This window comes from Pan troglodytes, chromosome 8 (genome assembly GCF_028858775.2).
Source record: "Pan troglodytes isolate AG18354 chromosome 8, NHGRI_mPanTro3-v2.0_pri, whole genome shotgun sequence".
Lineage (NCBI taxonomy): Eukaryota > Metazoa > Chordata > Mammalia > Primates > Hominidae > Pan > Pan troglodytes.
Window position 1 is genome coordinate 19033703 of NC_072406.2, and position 20740 is coordinate 19054442.

General features: G+C 50.2%; 1 protein-coding gene and 1 long non-coding RNA gene across 25 annotated transcripts in view; one reads left to right on the top strand and one right to left on the bottom strand.

The window, feature by feature from the left end:
* The window catches only part of PFKFB3 (6-phosphofructo-2-kinase/fructose-2,6-biphosphatase 3), a 184573-nt gene that overhangs the window by 39811 nt on the left and 124022 nt on the right, over positions 1-20740 (top strand). For 3 of the 23 annotated variants that reach the window (XR_008537661.2, XM_009457899.5, XM_009457900.5), the window contains exon 1: positions 18184-18588. The exons of 14 other annotated variants lie outside the window; for them this stretch is intronic. Coding sequence is in view for 6 of the 9 variants with exons in the window: in XM_009457899.5 (XP_009456174.2) it covers positions 18513-18588 (76 nt within the window). In the remaining 3 variants the exon portion in view is untranslated. Of the gene's footprint in view, positions 1-18083; positions 18589-18837; positions 19507-20740 lie in introns of those variants that run through there. 6 more of the 23 variants (XM_016962607.4, XM_054660681.2, XM_063780420.1 and 3 more) reach the window with 3 other exon arrangements.
* On the bottom strand, positions 12892-18008 carry LOC134807027 (uncharacterized). Of its 2 annotated transcripts, none has more exons than XR_010146574.1 (2): positions 17692-18008; positions 12892-13105 (listed from the first exon to the last, which is right to left on the bottom strand). It is a non-coding gene; the product is annotated as an uncharacterized LOC134807027 (long non-coding RNA). The 2 variants fall into 2 exon arrangements; XR_010146573.1 differs by lacking the exon at positions 17692-18008 and adding an exon at positions 13640-14055.

Here is a 20740-nt window from a genome sequence, read left to right on the forward strand (position 1 = left end):
CTCCTGACCTCAGGTGATCCACCTGCCTCGGCCTCCCAAAGTGCTGGAATTACAGGTGTGAGTCACCGCGCCTGGCCTTTTTTTTTTTTTTTTTTTTTTTTTTTTTTTTTTAAGAGAGCGTGTTTAGCTGTGTTGCCCAGGCTGGTCCCAAACTCCTGGGCTCAAGTGATCCTCCCGTCTCGGCCTCCCAAAGTGTTGGGGCCACAGGCGTGAGCCAGCCTGCCGGCCTTCCTCATGGCTCTTACGTGCCACAGGTATTGAAAGCCACTGATCTCCACCATGGTCAGACTTAGCCATCAGCTTTGCACGTTCACTCTTTTTCTCTCCCCAGATTATTTAGCAAGTTAGCCTGGATCTCAATTTATTGAAACCCGACACAAAAACCCTGATTTAAATAACCAGGAGGCCCAGTTATTTCCATGAGGACACTAGAGGAAGAAGCACTAGGGTGACCACGGCACGCCCCACGAGGGCCTCTGTGGCCTTGAGACACATCACTCTCTGCCCACAAGGACTCTCAGTTCTTTCTCTGCTCCTCTCCTTTGATCCCTCTGCTGGGGGTGGATTACAGAAAGAACTGCTGGCTTCCTCCGTAATCTCTTTACAAGGCCCCTTGGGGTGGGCCGTTCCGAGCTGGTTCCACTCATCCGCTTACTCACAGTGGCAGGAGGGTTAGCCACTAAGCTGTTTATCAGTCATTGATAACTTCACATGAGGCTTACATTCTTTTCTGAAAACACGTTTTCACAAGGATGGAGAGAACACACCATAGAAACAGGCCACTGCGGGGGCGAGGAGACGGCAGAGGGACGCCAGGGTCTCCCATCGGCTCACCTCTGGTCTCGCCCCTCTTCCACCGGGTGCTGCTGGACCTGTGGTCCAGCCAGGGGCTCATCTGGGTCACTACCTGGCACTCAGGCCCTCACCCAGTTATACCAGATCAGTACTTCCTCCCCGCTCCTTTTTTTTTTTTTTTTTGAGATGGAGTTTCACTTTTGTCACCAAGGCTGGAGTGCAATGTGAGATTTCAGCTCACTGCAACCTCTGCCTCCTGGGTTCAAGCGATTTTCCTGCCTCAGCCTCCCGAGTAGCTGGGATTACAGGCACCCACCACCACGCCCAGCTAATTTTTGTATTTTTAGTTGAGACAGTGTTTCGCCATGTTGGCCAGGCTGGTCTTGAACTCCTGACCTCAGGTGATCCACCTGCCTCAGCCTCCCAAAGTGCTGGGATTACAGGCATGAGCCACCGCGCCTGGCCCCCGTCCTCCAGTTTTAAGAACTCGAGCCCCTCTCCCAGTGGTATAAAGTCTTGCTGATAGGGAAGAGCAGGAACCTTGGTGGCCCAGTAGAACTACTGGTGACCCTGGCTGTCAGAGATAGAGCAAGGCCAGAATAGGAAGGTGATTGGTGGTGTTTTCGGTGATATATGATGGAGAAATGATTAGAAATAAAACTATTTTGTTTTTTATTTTATTATTAATATTCTAATTAGAAAGTTTGTATTAGCATTTTAATGATATTCATAATATACTTCATAGTTAGGGATGCTTTTGGCTGTAAGTAACTGGATACTGGACCAGCAGTGGCTTAACCCCATGGAACTAATCACACGACCACATCCTGTGGCATCCTCAGCAAAGGGGGTAGATGGGCCCAGTGATGACTCATTCCTGTGGATGGAATGGAAAATAACTTTTTCTGAAACTGGGAGTCTCTGTCTCCCCCATTAGCCAATCAAGGTTCATTCAGCTGAGCAGTGTGGAGTAGTCGCAGGTATACCAGTGAACAGTGCCCCCACATAAAGTGAAATTCACCTTCACCTTTCTTTTACTATTACTACGTGCTATTTAGTTATCAAAGGAAACTGAATTTCTCACAGATCATTTCAAGAATGGCATTGTGTATGTGGATTGGAGATTAAATGTATAAACATCATGGTCTTGTCTGGCTGCAAAGTGTAGTATCTTTTCTCGCTCTTAAACAATTTTTCATTTTTTGTAGAGATGGAGTCTTGCTATGCTGCCCAGGCTGGTCTCAAACTCCTGGTCTCAAGCCATCCTCCCGCCTCAGGCTCCCAAAGTGCTGGGATTACAGGTGTGAGCCACTGCACCTAGCCTTTTTTCGTTCTTTTTATAATAAAAGGCTATGTTTTAGAAGGTGCTTGTTGAAAAAGTATGTTATAGGAAGAAGATACTGTGGCTGAGACTGCTAGTATCCCCCAATACCCCTTCTCCTTGCTTCCTCAGTAGCAGAATCCCAGGCAGTTGCCTAGCTGAGAGGCTATGTTGCCTCCCTGCATTTGCGGGGAGGTGTGCCGCCACGACTGAAGCTGGCCGGGGAGACCAATGTGGAAGTGCGGTATGGGCTTCTGAAAAGTTGTCTCAAAAGTGAAAAGGCAGCCGGGCGCAGCGACTCATACCTGTAATCCCAGCACTTTGGGAGGCCAAGGCGGGCAGATCACTGAAGGTTGGGAGTTCAAGACCAGCCTGGCCAACATGGTGAATCCCTGTTTCTACTAAAAAAAAAAAAAAAAAATAGCTGGACATGGTGGTGGGTGCCTGTAATCCCAGCTACTTGAGAGGCTGAGGCAGGAGAATTGCTTGAACCGGGGAGGTGGGGGTTGCAGTGAGCTGAGATTGCACCACTGCACTCCAGCCTGGGCCACAGAGTGATACTCCATCTCAGAAAAAAAAGTGAAAAGGCAAGGGCCTTTTTGTCCTATCTCACTTTGCCTTACTGCAGTAGTAGCTTGGTATTTAAATAGTGTAACAGGTGCAGTGTGGTTTATATTACGCTGTCTCATGTACAGTAAGTGATGAGATGGGAGAAGTTTAGACAATTGCTCTAGGCTGCGTCTCTACAAATTACTCATTTCACGTTGGGCAGGTCTTTCGTTGTCAGCAAATGGAAAGTCAAATTAAATGTATTTGTCGTTATCTTTCAGCATTGGTGTTTGAAATATTAGTGATGTCTTGATTCCTTGTTTATTCAAAATAGAATTTTTAGCTGCCATGGGTTTAAAAAAGGTAAGAATTTTGCTCAGAAGTATGCACCTTCCGAAACTGAGGATCATCCTTTTGAGGTGAATGTGCAGAATTATTAGCATTTATACTTCTCATGAACTTTAACATTTTTGAGTTTTAGCTGTTTTGAAATAATTCCAGACTTAATAGAAAAGTTGCAGAAATAGTGCAAAGTGTTCCATAGCACTCTCACCTAGATTCTGCAAGTGTTACCATTTGACTCTATTTATCATTCTCTCCCTCTCCATTTCTATCTATCTATCTATCTATCTATCTATCTATCTATCTATCCATCCATTTACCTACCTACATATATATATATATCTGCCTCATAAAGAGGAAGAGAAAATATATTTATATGGATATATGTGTGTACTTGTGTGTGTGTGTGTGTGTCTGAAGATAGAGAGAAATATATGTCGTGCCCAGCCCCTATTTTTTTTTCTGAACCATTTGAGAGTTAGACGCAGACATGATGCCCTTTTGTCCCTAAGTACTTCAGGGTGTATTTCCTCAAAACAAGCACAGTATCATGATTGAAATCAGGATATCAACACTGATACAGTTTTGTTATCTAATACGCAAACTTCAAGTCTCACCAATTTTCCCACTACTGCTCTTTACCTTTAGCAAAATCAAGAACAACATTTAGAGTGATTCAAGGTTTCATCCAGGCTCACAAGCCTTTCATCTAGTGTGTCCTCAATCTTTGCTGCCTCTCATGGCCTTTGTATTTTTGAAAAGTGCAGGCACTGATTTTTTTTAAACTTTTTTTTTCAAAAGTTTAAAATGCGATAAAAATGTATGACCAAAAATCTACCATCTTAATCATTTTTAAATGTGTACAGTTCAGTAGTGTTAGATATATTCACGCCATTGTGCAATAGATCTCTAGAACCTTTTCATCTTATAAAACTGAAACTCTGCACCCAATAAACAACAATTCCTAATTTCCCCCACCGCCTGCCCCTGACGTCCCCCGTTCTGCTTTCTGTTTCTGTGAATCTCTTGTAGTGACCTTGTGTAAGTGGAATGATACGGTGTTTTTCTTTCTATATCTGGCCTGCTTCGCTTAGCAAAAAGTCCTTAAGGTTGACCTCTGGTGTAGCTGTGACGGATTTCCTTCCTTTTAATTTTTTTTTTTTTTTTTTTTTTTTTAGACGGAGTCTCGCTCTGTCCCCCAGGCTGGAGTGCAGTGGCGCGATCTTGGCTCACTGCAAGCTCCGCCTCCCAGGTTCACGCCATTCTCCTGCCTCAGCCTCCCGAGTAGCTGGGACTACAGGCACCCACCACCTTGCCCGGCTAATTTTTTTAAAAATTTTTTAGTGGAAACGGGGTTTCACCGTGTTAGCCAGGATGGTCTCGATCTCCTGACCTCGTGATCCGCCCGCCTGGGCCTCCCAAAGTGCTAGGATTACAGGCGTAAGCCACCGCGCCTGGCGATTTCCTTCCTTTTTAAGACTAACATTCAATTGTCTGTAAATTCCACATTTGGCTCATGCATTCCATCTGTCGATGGACACTTTGGTTGCTTTACCTGTTTGCTATTGTGAATGATGCTGCAATGGGCATACGTGTGCATGAATCTCTTCCAGAGTCAGGTCACTTATTTTTTAGAATATCCCTAATTTTTTTTAGAATATCCTTAGTTTTTAGAAAATAAGGTCACTTATTTTTTAGAATTTTTTTAGAATATTTAGAACTTGGGTCCATCTGTTGCTTCTTCCTAATTAGCTTTAGGTTCTGTGTGTTTGGCAGGGATGCTCGAGTAGTAGTGATGTGCCTGTCACAGACCAGACTGCTGATGGTGAGGTTCACTTTTTTTTTTTTTTTTTGGGAGACAGTCTCGCTCTGTCACCCAGGCTGGAGTGCAGTGGCGCGATCTCTGCTCACTACAACCACCACCTCCCAGGTTCAAGCGATTCTCCTGCCTCAGCCTCCTGAGTAGCTGGGACTACAGGCATGCACCACCAAGCCCAGCTAATTTTTGTATTTTTAGTAGAGATGGGGTTTCACCATGTTGGACAGGCTGGTCTCGAACTCCTGACCTCAAGTGATCCGCCCGCCTCAGCCTCCCAGAGTGCTGGGATTACAGGCGTGAGCCACCGCGCCCGGCCTGAGGGTAACTGTATCACTTGCTTAAAGATGGTGCCCGCCAGTTTTCTCTACTATATGGTCACTATTTTGTCCCTTTGTGATAAGTAAGGATTCTGTGGGGAGATATTTTGAGTCTCTGCAAATATCTGTTTTTATTTTTTTTTGAGATGGAGTCTCGCTTTGTCATCCAGGCTGGAGTGCAGTGGTGTGATCTTGGCTCACTGCAACCTCTGCCTTCCGGGTTCAAGTGATTCTCCTGCCTCAGCCTTCCGAGTAGCTGGGATTACAGGCACCCATGACCACGCCCAGCTAATTTTTGTGTTTTTAGTGGAGATGGAGTTTCACCATGTTGGCCAGGCTGGTCTTAAACTCCTGGCCTCAAGTGATCCACCCACCTTGGCCTCTCAAAGTGCTGAGATTACAGGCGTGAGCCACCACGCCCAGCTGCAAATATCTTGTTTGTTATCAAGCTCCCACCCATTTGGTGATTCTTGTGTGAAACAATTATTCCTACGGTGATTACCCAGGGATGACCTACAGGCTCCGTTGTTCCTTCTATACTTATTTGTTGATATTCTACTCTAAGGAAAAGCTTTCCCATCTCCTACACGCATTCATTCATTCATTGTATCCACAGTTGAGCGGGTTCCTGGGTTCCTATGTTTCTCTGGGTTTTAGTCTATTACTATCATTATTCATTTTGTTGTTCACGTTGTACAGGATTTTGGGTGCAGTGGCTCATGCCTATAATCCAGCACTTTGGGAGACTGAGGCCGGGGGGACTCCTTGAGGCTGGGAATTTGAAACCAACCTGGGCACCATCGTGAGACCCCATTCCTACAAAACAACAACAACAACAACAACAGATTATACCAGATTTGGCCAGTGGGGAACCCTTTAGAATAGGCTCGTGTGTTTCTTGACACATCCACATCATCTTCCCATTAACTTCTATTTCAACATCAGGGTTTTCTGTGCTTCCTGTCTCTATTTATTTCGGAGATAGGGTCTTGCTCTGTCACCCAGGCTGGAGTGCAGTGGTGCGATCTTGGCTCAGTGCAACCTCCGCCTCCCCGGTTCAAGGAATTCTGGTGCTTCAGCCTCCTGAGTAGCTGGGATTATAGGCGTCCGCCAACATGCCCAGCTAATTTTTGTAGTTTTTGTAGAGATGGAGTTTCTCCATATTGGCCAGGCTGGTCTTGAACTCCTGGCCTTAAGCGATCCTCCCAGTTCTTCGGCCTCTGAAAGTGCTGGGATTACAAGGGTGAGCCACGACACCCAGCCAACTTCCTGTCCTTCAACAGTGATCAATTGTGGGTATACATGACATACGAAATAACAAAGATTAAATCTATTTCAAGCTGTCAAGTGGCCGAACACTGAAGGCTGCCACAGGAAAATTATTTAAAGATACATTTGTTAAAAACATGTTCATTGATTAAGAAATTAGAAATTGAAACAGAACTATTTCTACTTGGGGTGTGAACCCCATATCACACTCTGAATCCCCACCAGCAGGGACCGCTGAAGACCCGTTGCGTGCCAAGGGTCTTGACAAAGGAATGTCCCACCCAATCTAGGGCTCCTAGCCCCTGGACTACCCAGCTTGGTCAAATGTATGCCTAACTGTTCCATCAGCGGTTTCACTTAATATAGCAGTTCTAGACTCAGAGACTTTTACACAGAGAACCCCGAGATCATTCTGAACTTGAGGTGCAGGACAGCGTGTTGTGCAAAGTCACAGAGTTGCTGAGAGGTAGAGCTGGGATGGGGGCTCGGGCCCCCCCTAGAATCACAGGATCCTTACGTCCAGGGCTAGTCAGAAGCCAGCGAGTTTGACTTGCAGCTGTTGGGGAAGTCCCTCTGGAATGGTTTCGACAGGTAGGATCTGGCTGCTGCATTTGCCATCTCTCTGGCCCACCGCTGTCCACTGTACAGAGAAGGCATCTCTTTCTACCTTCAAATCAGCATATGGCTTCTGCTCACAGGAGCAACGCGATGCAAGACAACCCCCGCGCCTTCGTCAGTGGCTCTAACTCCTCTCACAGCCTTGTTCTTTCTCCCTGTCTCATAGGGATGGTGTCCAGGTGGCTCGGACACCCTGGTCGCCGTTCCCTGGGGATAGATGAGTTTATGAAGACCAAATTGGATATGAGCAAAAGCACTCTTGGTAAAACTGTATTCAATCAATCCCTAGATGAGTATTTTTTTAACTATCCAGGCCCATCCCAGATGTCTGAATAGATTTCTTCTGATCTTGGCTACTCTGTGATTTGGCCTTCACTCCTTGATTTACCCAGCACAGTCAATGACATTCCCCAATACACACACACACACACACACACACACACACACACACACACACACACTGCTTTCTGAGGAGGAGTACACAGAAGGGAACACGATCCAGTCTCAACACTGGCGATTACAGACCGTCCCATTCTCTCATTTGAACCCTACACATTGATCCAGCCCAGCCGGGAGGTTTCCTAACATCTCGTCAGCAGCTAGCATCGCTGTCCAAAACCTGCCCGTTTTTTTTTTCTTTCTTCTTCTTCTTTTTTTTTTTTTGGCTTGATTTGGCTCTATTTTTAGAATACTTTCCACTGGGAGAAGGAAGAAATATGAGGGGAACAGAGCAGGGAGAGGTGCCAGCTGTGGCTTGCCAGCCTAGGGTTGCTCCACGGCATGTGTTTACACTGCAGTCATGGGCCGGCCTTGCCTGGCCCCTGCGGGTCACCCGGGCATGCTTCCCGTACCCAGCAGAACGTGATCTGGGTTCCAGTTTCTGTTCTCCCCAGTCCTGGGTTAGGAAACTCAGTTGTTTTGACATTGACTCTTCCTCTCACCCGTGTGTGTGTGTGTGTGTGTGTGTGTGTGTGTGTTGGGGGATGTCACTGATCTGCTGGGGAGACCAAGGGGTGAAGACCAAATCATAGAGCAGCCAAGATCAGAGGGAATCTATTCAGACATCTGGGGTGGGCTTGCACAGTTACAAAAAGTGCTCATCCAGGGATTGGTTAACCTAATACTTTATAGTTTTTCCAAAAGTGCTTTTGCTCATATCCAGTTTGGTCTTCGTAAGGACCTCTTGAGGTAGATGGGGCTGCTGTTCTCATTCTACAGATGATTTTACTGTGAATGGCTGTCTGTCCACCTCAGATCCCTGCAGGATTTGTGGAAGCTGCTTCCAGCTTCTTATGTGAGCCAGTACTCGCTCCTACTTAGGATTATATATTGAGGTTGGACATGGTGGCTTATGCCTGTAATCCCATCACTTTGAAAGGCAGGAGATTTGCTTGAGGCCAGGAGTTTGAGACCAGCCTGGGCAGCAAAATGAGACCCCCTGTCTCTACAAAAACAAAAGATAGAAATTAGTTGAGTGTGGTGGCATGCACCCATAATCCCAGATACTCAGGAGGCTGAAGTGGGAGGACAGTTTGAGCCCAGAAACTCTAGGCTGCACTAGAGTTTGTGTGATTGCACCAGTGCACTGCAGTCTGGGCAACAGAGCCAGACCCTGTCTCAAACAAAACAAAACAAAACAAAACAAAAAAGGATTATATATCCATTAGTTGAATCGCTGCAAAGGTAAACATTCATTCATTCATTAAGCAAGCATAGATTGAACACCTTCTCCATGTCGGACACTGTGGTAGGGTCTGGTGATTCAAAGATGAACAGCTGTCCCTGTTTCTAAGTTGCCTGTAGTCCAGTGATTACTCTCAGGTTTCTGTCTCACGTGTCCAAGTGGAGAGACAGCCAAACAGGCTTTGTGTGAGCAACAAGGCTGTTTATTTCACCTGGGTGCAGGCGGGCTGAGTCCAAAAAAGGAGTCAGCAAAGGGTGGTGGGATTATCGTTGGTTCTTATAGGTTTTGGGATAGGCGGTGGAGTTAAGAGCAATGTTTTGGGGGCAGTGGGTGGATCTCACAAAGTACATTCTCAAGGGTGGGGAGAATTACAAAGAAACTTCTTAAGGGTGGGGAGATTATAAAGAACCTTCTTAAGGGTGGGGGAGATTACAAAGTACATTGATCAGTTAGGTTGGGGCAGAAACAAATCACAATGGTGGAATATCATCAGTTAAGATTTTCACTTCTGTGGATCTTCAGTTGCTTCAGGCCATCTGGATGTATATGTGCAGGTCACTGGGGATATGATGGCTTAGCTTGGGCTCAGAGGCCTGACAGTTTCTATTAATATTTGGATTTCATTGAGAACAATGGGAACCATTGGTGTCTGCCATTTGGGAAGTGGAAGAGATGCTTAGACAGATAAGGGAGCAGAGGTCTAGACGAGGTGTAGAGAGGGTCAGAAACCAGGTTGGGGTTCCTAACTCCCAAGCCACGTCCCCAGCCACCTACCGCAGTCACTGTCTTGCCCTCCCATTCCTATTGGATAAGCTTTGGAGATAAGACAAGCCTGGTTCATCACGGTTGAGTCTCTAAACCTAGATATGCAGAAGTTCCCTGGAATTGCTTCTTGAGTCCCTGATTAATTCAGCTCTTGACATCACAAGATGAACGCACTCTTTAGTGAATTGCACAGACTTTTGAAAACTATGTTTCCACTGCGCTAAAGTCTAGGAGCGGGCTCCTTAGCCTGAAGGATGCCTGTTTCAATGGGACGTGACAGCTGCTTTCAAACATTTAAGGGCGAGCACCTGTTGTTGGAGGGGGATGCAGGCTTAACCCATGTGCAGCAACAGAAAGAGACAAGGGGGCATTTCCAGGAAGATCAACTCAGCTTAGTGTAAGCAATGTCTTTCTAGCCAGTAGCGCCATCTAATAATGGAGCAAACAGCTTGGAGCCAAAGAGCCAGAGGTCTAAGCTGAGGATCCCAGGACTCTTCAACAGGGGTTTGTGGATTCAGTGGGAAGCTGGCCCAAGAGCTTTCAAGGGCCTTGGAGTGACCACCTGATTTGTCCCTTTGCACAGTTTGCCTGGTGCTGCACTTAGAGCTTCACTCTGTGAAGGGCATAGAACACCAACACTCTTCTCATGGCAAGGATGGGCTTTTGCTCCTGTTTCTTTTCTTTTTTCTTTCTTTTTTTTTTTTTTTTGAGACTGAGTCTTGCTCTATCACCCAGGCTGGAATGCAGTGGTGCAATCTCGGCTCACTGCAACCTCCGCCTCCCAGGTTCGAGCTATTCTCCTGCCTTGGCCTCCCGAGTAGCTGGGATTACAGGCACCTCTTACCATACCTGGCTAATTTTTGTATTTTTATAGAGATGGGGTTTCACCACATTGGTCAGTCTGGTCTCGAACTCCTGAGCTGTAGTGATCTGCCTGCCTCAGCCTCCCAAAGTGCTGGGATTACAGGCGTGAACCACTGCGCTCGCCTCCTGTTCCTTTTTCATCCACGATTTGGAAGAAGATGGTGTCAGGGTCATAGAAGACCCTTAGAGAGGAGACATGGGGCGGGGTGGTTTAGGCATTAGTAGTGGCCATGTTTCCCCTACCCTGAATGGGGCTTTGCCCAGGGCTGTTCCATCGGGTTTATCTGGGCCGTTCCATCGGGTTTATCTGGGCCTCACAGACGTCTAGAGTTTTCTTCATCTTGTTGTGTCTGGGTCTGCACAATACTGAGAAATTGTCTGGCAAGAAACAAAGCTACTCATGTTCTAGGTCATAGTTCCATGGCTTAGCATGAAAACAAGCAAGATCCAAGTGTTCAAGGGCCCCTGCAACCCTGACATGCCTCCTAGGTGGCTGGCCATGTCTGCATGGGGTCACTGCGGCCCAGGACTCAGACTTTCCTCTAGAAGTCGGTTTTGGCAGTGTACCCAGGGAGACTGAGTCACCAAGCAAACTGGTAAGAGAATGCAGATAAACGTGGTTCACTTCCAGGAGGATCACAACCGCCAGCAGAGAGTATTCGGGGGGCTCCCCGCAGAATTCTCTTGGGGGAGAAGGTAGGTGGGAGTTAGGGGCCATTGTGTGTGGCGAGGCAGAGAAGGGAGAATTCGGGCTACTGTCCTGGCTGCTCTGGCAGAGCCAAGGTGGTGTGATACGTGAGTTTCTCAGTCCATTTTCCATTCACTTATTCTCATGGCAGATGGTGATCTCCTTTGGGGAGGTGAGGCCCGTCACTACTTAATGTGGCAAGGTTGCAGGTTCCAACATCCTGCTCTTTTTCTACTCTACCCCTCTCCTTGTTTTCAAGACTTTGAGAGGAATTTTCCAGAATCAAGCTTTCTGGCTCTCCTTCCTCTTTTGCTTTCATAAGGACAAACACTATTCGGGGGAGAGGGCGGGAGAGATATTGAGAGCCAAGGCACATGAGACAGCACGGGCAGCAGGGTGCTGCCTCGTGAGCTTGCCTTTTTTTTTTTTTTTCTTTTTTGAGATGGAATCTCGCTCTGTCTCCTAGGCTGGAGTGCACTGGTGCAATCACAACTCACTGCAGCCTCCACCTCCCGGTTCAAGCGATTCTTCCACCTCAGCCTCCCAAGTAGCTGGGACCACAGGCGCCTGCCACCACACCTGGCTAATTTTTTGTATTATTTTTTGTAGAGATGGTGGATTAGTCAGGGTTCTGTAGAGGGACAGAACTAATAGGATAGATGTATATATAAGGGGAGTTTATTAAGGAGCATTGACTCCCACGATCACAAGGTGAGGTCCACAATAGGCCGTCTGCAAGCTGAGGAGCAAGGAAGCCAGTCCAGGTCCCAAAACCTCAAAAGTGGGAAGTTAATAGTGCAGCCTTCAGTCTGTGGTCAAAGGTCCAAGAGTCCCAAAGCTGAAGAATTTGGAGTCTGATGTTTGAGGGCAGGAAGCACTCAGCACAGGAGAAAGATGTAGGCGCAGAGACTAAGCCAGTCTAGTCTTTCCACGGTCTTCTGCCTGCTTTTGTTCGGGCCCTGCTGGCAGCTGATTAGATGGTGCCCACCCAGACGGAGGGTGGGTCTGCCTCTCCCAGTCCACTGACTCAAATGTTAATTTCCTTTGGCAACACCCTCACAGACACACCCAGGATTTTTCAATCCAATCATCTTGACACTCAGTATTCACCATCACAGATGGAGTCTTGCTATGTTGCCCAGGCTGGTCTCAAATCCCTGTCCTTAAGCAATCCTCCCCACCTCAGGCTCCCAAAGTGCTGGGATTACAGGCCTGAGCCACTGTACCTGGCTTGTTTTAATCTTTTATACTGCATTTTTACTGTACTTATTATTATTTTTGAGACGGAGTCTTGCTCTGTCCCCCAGGCTGGAGTGCAATGGTGTGATCTCGGCTCACTGCAGCCTCTGCCTCCCAGGTTCAAGCGATTGTCCTGCCTCAGCCTCCCAAGTAGCTAGGATTATAGGTCCCCACCACCATGCCCAGCTAATTTTTGTACTTTTAGTAGTTTTACCATGTTGGTCAGGCTGGTCTCGAACTCCTGAACTCAGATGATCCACCCACCTCGGCTTCCCAAAGTTCTGGGATTACAGGTGTGAGCCACAGCACCTGGCCTTACAGTACATTTTCTATGTTTAGATATACAAATACCTACCATTGTGTTACAGTTGCCTACAGTATTCCGTAGAGTCACATGCTGTACAGGTTTGTACCCTAGGAGCAACAGGCTATACCATGTAGCCTAGATGTGTAGTAGGCTCTGCCATCTAGGTTTGTGTAAGTTCACTCTGTGATGTTTGCACAATGACAGAATTGCTTAGTGATGCATTTCTCAGAACATATCCCCATCATTAGCCAACACATGACTGTATTTCTTTTCTTCTTCTTTTGCTTGACCAATAAATTAGGACATCTTAAAACTTTTGAGAAATACACAAAAGGCTCAAGCCATCCTCCCCATCTTTTATTTTTTTTTTTAGGGAAGATAAAACATATTCATTATTCCTTAAGTGGAAGTGAATCCTCATAAAGGTCTTCCTCTCTGTCGTCTTCATGTTGAGTAGACTGGGAAGGAGGAAGAGGGGGTTGGTCTTGCTGTCTCAGGGGTGGCAGAGGCAGGAGAAAGTAGGTGTACCTGTGTGATTCAAATGTGTTGTTCAAGGTCAACTGTATATGGTTGGCTCTCACGATCTAATATTTTACATAGGAATCTTATATCTCTGTCTGTCATAAATAAAATGAACTTAAAATTTCCTTTTCTTTTACTTTTTGTTTTACCAATCAAGGTTATGCTAGCCTCAGAAATGACTAGAGTTGCTTTTATTCTTTTCTATTTTCTGGAACAATTTACTTAGATAAATCATCTGAGGTCAGGAGTTCAAGACCAGACTGGCCAACATGGTGAAATGCCATCTCTACTAAAAATACAAAAAAATTAGCCAAGCATGGTGGCACAAGCCTATAATACCAGTTACTCAGGAGGCTGAGGCAGGAGAATCGCTTGAACCTGAGAGGCGGAGGTGGCAGTAAGCCGAGATGGTACCACTGCACTCCAACCAGGGTGATAGCACGAGACTCCGTCTCAAAAAAAAAAAGAAAAAGAAAAGAAAAGGAAATGCCCACAGGAGATGGAGTGACAGGGTCGGGGCAGAGAGAAATGGAAACTTACTGGAGGGTTTGCCGGGACTTCAGTTGAGCAATTTGAGTCACTTCACCCAGAGCCAGGCTATGGCTGCTGTGTATTCTCCTCACACCCACTTAATGAGACGCTAAGTCCACTAGATTGGAGAAAAATATATGATATTTGTAGAAAAATAATAATTTTTTTTGAGACAGAGTCTCACTCTGTCACTGAGGCTGGAGTGCAGTGGCACAGTCTTGGCTCACTGCAACCTCCACCTCCTGGGTTCAAGTGATTCTTGTGCCTCAGCCTCCCGAGTAGCTGGGATTATAGGTGTGTACCACCACGCCCAGCTAATTTTTGTATTTTTAGTAAAGACGAGGTTTTGCCATGTTGGCCAGGCTGGTCTCGAACTCCTGACCTCAAGTGGTCTGCCCGCCTTGGCCTCCCAAAGTGCTGGGATTACAGGCGTGAGCCACCGCACCTGGCCTCTCCATGTCTTTTCATGACTTGATAGCTCATTTCTCTTTAGAACGGAATCATATTCCATTGTTTGGATATTCCATAGTTTATCCATTTACCTACCAAAGGACATCTTGGTTGTTTCCATATTTTAACAATGACCAATAAAGCTGGTATAAACATCTATGTGCATGTTATGAACTGGTCTTTTGAACCCCCAACATGACATTGTGTGGATAGTCTCAGTCTCTGTTCTCAATCATGTGTGAGTTACAAATAATTTATTGAAATAAGAGCCCCCTCCCCGTGTCTTTGGCTGGTGATGATGGAAGGGTTTGTTTCAGTGTTTTGTTTGGTGTCTCACTTCTCTCCCTCATACATGGGATTTTTCTCAAGAGCAAATAGTGACACTTGGTGTCTAATGAGCAACTTCTGATTGCTCCCAGCCTACCATGCTTGTCACCTCTCTCACTCTCTGTGGGGCAGCGGGTAGGTCCTAGCTTGGTTTGAACGTTTTAACCTGGCTATGGCTGGCACAGGATCACGGAAATGCGGTTGCTCGCGTTTGTTGTTACAGCAGCATTTGGAAGCACTGGTAGGAGTTAGATGACACTGGCTGGCACAGAAGTGTGAGAACAAAGGTGATCCTGGAGAAAAACCACTCCACTGTCCTCTCAAGGCTGGACCGAGCTCAGTGAATTCAGCTATGTGAGCACCTCACCAGGCACTTGCTTTTTTTTTTTTTTTTTCTTTTTTTGCGACAGGGTCTCACTCTGTCACCCAGGCTGGAGTGCAATGGTGCAATCACAGCTCACTGCAACCTCTGCCTCCTGGGCTCAGGTGATCCTCCCACCTCAGTCTCCAAAATAACTGGGACCACAGGTGCGAGCCACCATGCCCAGCTATTTTAAATTTTTTTTTTTTTTTTTTTTGCAGAGATGGGGTTTCATGTTGCCCAGGCTGGTCTCTTAACTCCTGAGCTCAAGCAATCCGTCCGCCTGAGCCACCCAAAGTGCTGGGATTACAGGTGCGAGCCACTGCACTGGCCAGGATCATTTTCAATAATTGCCCTGCTAATGTCTCATTCTACTCACGGAAGGTCCTTCTCTGACCTTTCCTTCCCAAACAGCTCAATTGTTCTAGGTGAGTCTGAATCACAGCCTGATCGGCTGCTAAATTAGGATTCCATTCAGCACCCTGGGGTTAGGGTGGCCCTATAATGAGTCTCCTAGGGAGCTAGGGAGCTATCTATCTGCGTCCGTGTCAAGCAGAAGGGAAAAACAAAAACAAACCAACAAAAACCCCAGCAAACTCTGCTCCTAATTGGCTTTCTTCTTTGATCTCTGACCTGGTTCCTTGACTACTCTAATCTCAACTCCCTTTACTTCTTCCCATAAAGCAAGTGGGGTTGACTAGGTAGTCTTGAAGTTTCCTTCTATCTTTCATAGTTTCTAGGACCATGACCTAGGAGAAATCATCAATCTGCGCTAGCCTTGGTGTTATTGTAGCTGTAAAAGAATCATCGTATTAGAGGAACATTTACGTTATTGGGAGCGTTTTCTGAAGGGCCGCCTTTGTGATACCCAGGTTAGTAGGAGGGAAGTTGGCCAAGCCCTAGTTGGACATTTGGGGTGAAGATGGGGCATTAGCAGAGCTAGGGAATGAGTTAGGAGGATGTCCAAACTAGTAAACTCGGAACCAGTAAATTACCAGAATACAGTTGCAGTTGTGTTGTTTATAAGTGATTTTGTAGTGAAGCAGTTTCATCTCTCATGAGGGCTCTACCCTAACTTACCTGGGGCTGTAAAGGCTGCCAGGAGTTCTAGCTGGCCATTAAAAAAACAAAAACAAAAACAGGTGTGTATTCGTCCTTGCTCCCACGCACTCCCGGTTTGCACTTAGATGTAAGGAGCGGGGGGAGGGGGGGATTGAGTTAACTTCCTTTTGCCTGCTGCAGAGCAAGTGCAGGAGGCGAATGGGGGAAGAACATAGTCTTCCCTCTAGACTCGCAACGCGTTATTGACAGACAGGAAAAGTGCCCGGTCTGCGAAAGTTCAGCTGGACCTCCGGGACATCAACTCCCTGTGCCCTAAGAGCTGACCGCTGTCAGATGCGTTATCTAGGTCAAGAGATGAATGATGTGCCGCTGCTGGGGCAGACGCCGTCTCTCTGCTCTCCCTGTGAGCTGAAACCAGCAGTGTTTGCAAGCTTGTAGGGAGTGTGGAAGAAGGCCCCCTGGTCCGCTTGCCTGGCCTGTACGTGTGCAAAATCGGTGGGCAAGCAGCGGGCGCGCAGGTGCACCGTCATTCCGCAGGAACCGCGGGCGCTCTTTGCAGGGGTGCAGCCGCTCTCCCCGTGCGCAGCCTACAGCCCTCCCCGACCCCCGCGAACCCCAGGGCGGGAACTCGTCCCGGTGGCGCGGGCGCTCGCTGCCTGCTGTTTCCCTCTTCGGGTCAGCCCACTCTTATTTCAGGAGTGGAGTGGGACTCTCCCCTGGGCGTTTAGGGTGTCGCCTCTGGCATGTGCTCCCACTGCAGAAAACAAGTCCAAATGCAACGCATCGGGTTTCTGAACAGCCGCCAGAGCGCGGAAACCAGACCGTCAGCAAAGCTGTCGCGGGAACAGGGGCTCTGAGAGGGCGGCGCCGGGGGCGGGGTGCCGGAGTGGGGGTCGAGGCGTGGGGGAGGGTGGCGGGGCACAGGCCAGGTGGCCGATGTTGCGCGTTCCGGGGCCCCTCGGCAGGCGGCGGGTCGGGAGGAGTGGAGGCCCGGGTGGGGCGGGCGCGCGGGGCGGGAGCAGCCCCGGTCGCCGCCTGGGCGCGGGCGCCCTCCCTGTGGAGCATGCGGGACGTGAGCGACGTGTGGCAGCCTCTGCGCAGACTTTTCCGCCGCGGTGTAGGTTTCAGCGAGCGCCGCCTTCCCTCCAATCACAGCCCAGCCTCAGCGCTAAGAGTGCACCTCTCTGCAAGGCGGCGCAGCGCTCCTGTACTGAGGCTTCGTTTGCAAAAATTACATCCGTCCCGGCGCGGGCGGCGGTTCCCCACCAAAAGCAACCCAGATCTTCCCCGCACGCCTCTGACCTGACTGCACGACTGTCACAAGTCGCGAGCTGGTGCAAACTGCGAGGGCCGGGAAAGGAGACGGGGCACGCATGCACCAAAAAGTGGGGAGGCAGAGCTGCAGGGTGTGCAGGATAACGGAGTGAATTTTAGGGGTCTGCCTAATAAGGGGCCGCCCCCAATAGTTTTCCCTCGACTTAGGTAATGAATTGCAGATCGAAATGGGTCTAGTTTTATTCATTCTTCTACTCGGGGCGATAAAGGTTTATTGAATGGTGTACATGGTGAGTGTGAAAACCAGATGCCAGCTGCCCCCAGCCCCAGTCCACTTCAGTCCAGCTCCCCGGGGCTTTCCCGCCCCCTCCTCGTACCCAGCACCGCAGGCCTCTCAAGCTTCCCAGTCTTTGGGCTAGGGGAGGGGAGCAAGGCTCAGTTCAAGTCCAGGTTTCTAAGGGATTCAGGAAAGTGGACAAGGTGAGGTGGGAGGATCAGGGAAGCCTCCTCCCCGCGGGTCGCCCCGGTCGTGGCGGGGGATGGGCTCACGGGTATTATCAGGGAGCAGCCTGGCCCATGTCCTTACCTGGACTGCGCCTGCCCCACAGCGCGTGTTAGGAATGCGGAGTATTGGGGCTCCATGGCCCTAAAGGAGCTGCATTGGTAGGATGCACTTTAAGCAGCTTGCCAAGGGATTCGGCTGCGGGGTCCACGGTCTACACTGGGCAGGACTGCGTCGCTGCTCTCCTCCCGGCCAGCACAGTTGAGGTGAGGGGCCGGAATTAGTCGGGGAAGCTGTGCCAGACGTCTCGAGGGGACAACGGGACGAGGGGATAACAGCAGCCAGGACCCTTCAGCAGGGCTGGGCGCGCTCCAGGCCCGGGGCAGGGCGGCAGGAGCTGGTGCACCGCCGTCGCCGGCCCGCAGGGGGAGCTCGCAGGCTACCTCCTGGCTCGCCCACCCTCCTCCCCACGTGGAAGGGGGCTGGGACCCAAGGAATGCGGCCCGCCCCGAGGCTGACGTACGCGTCTGCGGCCAGCCCGGACTCTTTAAAAGCCGGCGTTGCGCGGGGCATCCCAGCCAAGCCGGAGAGGAGGCGAGCGGCAGGGCCTGGTGCCGAGAGGGCGGCTGTCACTGCGCCCGAGCATCCCAGAGCTTTCCGAGCGGACAAGCCGGCCGTGCCGGGTATCCCCAGCCTCGCTACCCTCGCAGCACACGTCGAGCCCCGCACAGGCGAGGGTCCGGAACTTAGCCCAAATCACGTTTCCCCTGGCAGCGCAGGAAACGCCCGGCCGCGCGCCGGCGCACGCCCCCCTCTCCTCCTTTGTTCCGGGGGTCGGCGGCCGCTCTCCTGCCAGCGTCGGGATCTCGGCCCCGGGAGGCGGACCGTCGGGCGCAGCCGCGAAGATGCCGTTGGAACTGACGCAGAGCCGAGTGCAGAAGATCTGGGTGCCCGTGGACCACAGGCCCTCGTTGCCCAGATGTGAGTGCAGCTGCGCGGAGCCGGGTTGCAGGGCGCGCTGCGCGGGGCCGGGCCATTGTGTGGGGCGGCTTTGTGCCGACGCCCCTCTGCGGGGGGCGCGCCCGTGCGGGTCGCGCCGGCGGGGCGGGGCGGAGGCGCGGGCTGCGCGTCCTTGGCCGGGCGGCGGGGGCGCTGTGGCCCTTGTCCCCGTGGCTGCCCCGCCAGCCCGGAAACGGCGAGTGCGCCGGGCCGGGCTGCGTACGCCGAGACGGAGGGACGCGCGCGCCTGGGCAGGCCAGGGAGGGGATCCACATCCTCCGCGATCCCTGTCCTCGACACCCGTCTCGGGCGGCCGTGGCCGGAGCGCAGCCCAGGGACCCGGCCGCTCGCGCCTCCGCCCCTTTCCACCGTCCGGATCTCCTCTCTCTGCATGTTTCCATCTCCTCTCCCGCCTTGCTATGCATTCCTATCCCCTCGCTTCACTTAATAACCTATTTCTCTGTCCTGTTTCTCTTTCGATATGTATGTCTCTGTTTTTCTCTCTCTGTTTCTACCTCCTTTCTCTCCCACTCTGTTTCTTTCTGCTTTTATCTGTTTCTCTCTCCTTCTCTCTCTTCCGTGCATCTCCAGTGCCATGGGGGCGCCCGTGCTGGGGGCGCCAGGAGAGCCACCTGGAGCCACGCCTGTGTCCCCGGCTTTGGGGAGGGTCGGTGGGTTGGTGAGTGCACGGTTGGCGCTGCTCCACGCGCCCCGGGCGCACGCACTCCCCGGTGCTCGGAATTGGCTGGCAGTACCCTGCCCCGCCCCGCCCCGCCGGTCGCCGCCCCCGCCACCAGCGATCGCTTGGGAGAGGGTTACCTCGAGCTCCACCTCAGCTGCGGAGCGCCGCCGCGGAAAAGGGCGGGTGGGCAGCGCAGAGAGGCGACGCTGCCTCTCCAGGTAATGAGCCCCGGCTCCCATGGGCTGGACAGGGAACCGCCTGGTGCGGTTTTGCCCAGGTCAGGTTCGTAGCCTGAGTAGTGACCGTGGGATCCAGGTGCAGACTCTCGAGGTGGCTTCGGGTCATCCGAAGGCACCTGAGCGCAGGCGGCTGGCAGGCAGGGTTGCCCGGCTACTACGTTTCTTAGGACGGCCCCCGCGGGACTTGACAGCTCTTCTGGAGCCCTGCCCGGTCTGAATCACCCGCCTCGTCCAGACCTGCCCCTCTCCCCACACCCACCCCCATGGTGTGCCCTGGGTGGGGACGTCAGCAGATCCACCCTGCTGGACTTCAGGGTTCTGGGGTAGCCCTCAGGAGAGGTCTTGTTCCCCCTCTTTGTGAGGTAGCCCAGGACTGGGGGATGTGGGTGTGTTGCCCAGCCCTGTCAGATGCGCTTGAACTGGGGTGGCCCATGGTTCTCTTGTCTTTGTGTAAAACCTGTAAGTGGAGTGGAATGCAGCTCTTAAATCCCCAGGGAGGTTTGGCCAAGGCCAAATGCAGAAACAACTTTTGCATAAAGCAAGTATTATCTCTATAGCACTTTGTAAACTGCATTGGAGGCTGGTCCCACATATGTAAATACATGTGATTGTATACGAATGCCCACGGGTCTGGGAGGAGTGTCCCGTGACTTCCAGGGCTCTGAGATCTGTTGGCATGAGCTCAGTTGTGATCTTGAGAACTCCAGCGTGCACCAGGGCGTCCTCCGTCCAGGCTTGGATCCTGATCCATTAGACCCCATCAACCTGCACGTCTCGCACGCAGTGAGAGATTTGCCTAAGAATCCCTGTCAGAATCATTCAGAGCTGGAGGGTGGGAATTTGGCTAAAGCCAATGGATTAATTCTTTTGTCCCGCCTACTGCTGGTATCCTCCTGTGTGGCTTTGAGGTATAGTCTCAGACACATTCCTTCTTGTAAAAAGATCTGCAGCCCGGGTATCGCACATCCTTATTTCAAGTGGTGGTGTCTTTCTCAGTTTATATAGTCACATTTAACTCTTACTGGAATGGAGGGAAGAAGGTATTTCTATTTGGTATCTTTCCTGACACCCTCCCTCCATTCTCTAATGGCATTTGGGACATTGGGTTTTTCTTTCTTCTAGTTTTTTTCTTTTTTTTTGACATGGCGTTTCACTCTGTCACCGAGGCTGGAGTGCAGTGGTGCGATCTCGGCTCACTGCAACTTCTGCCTCC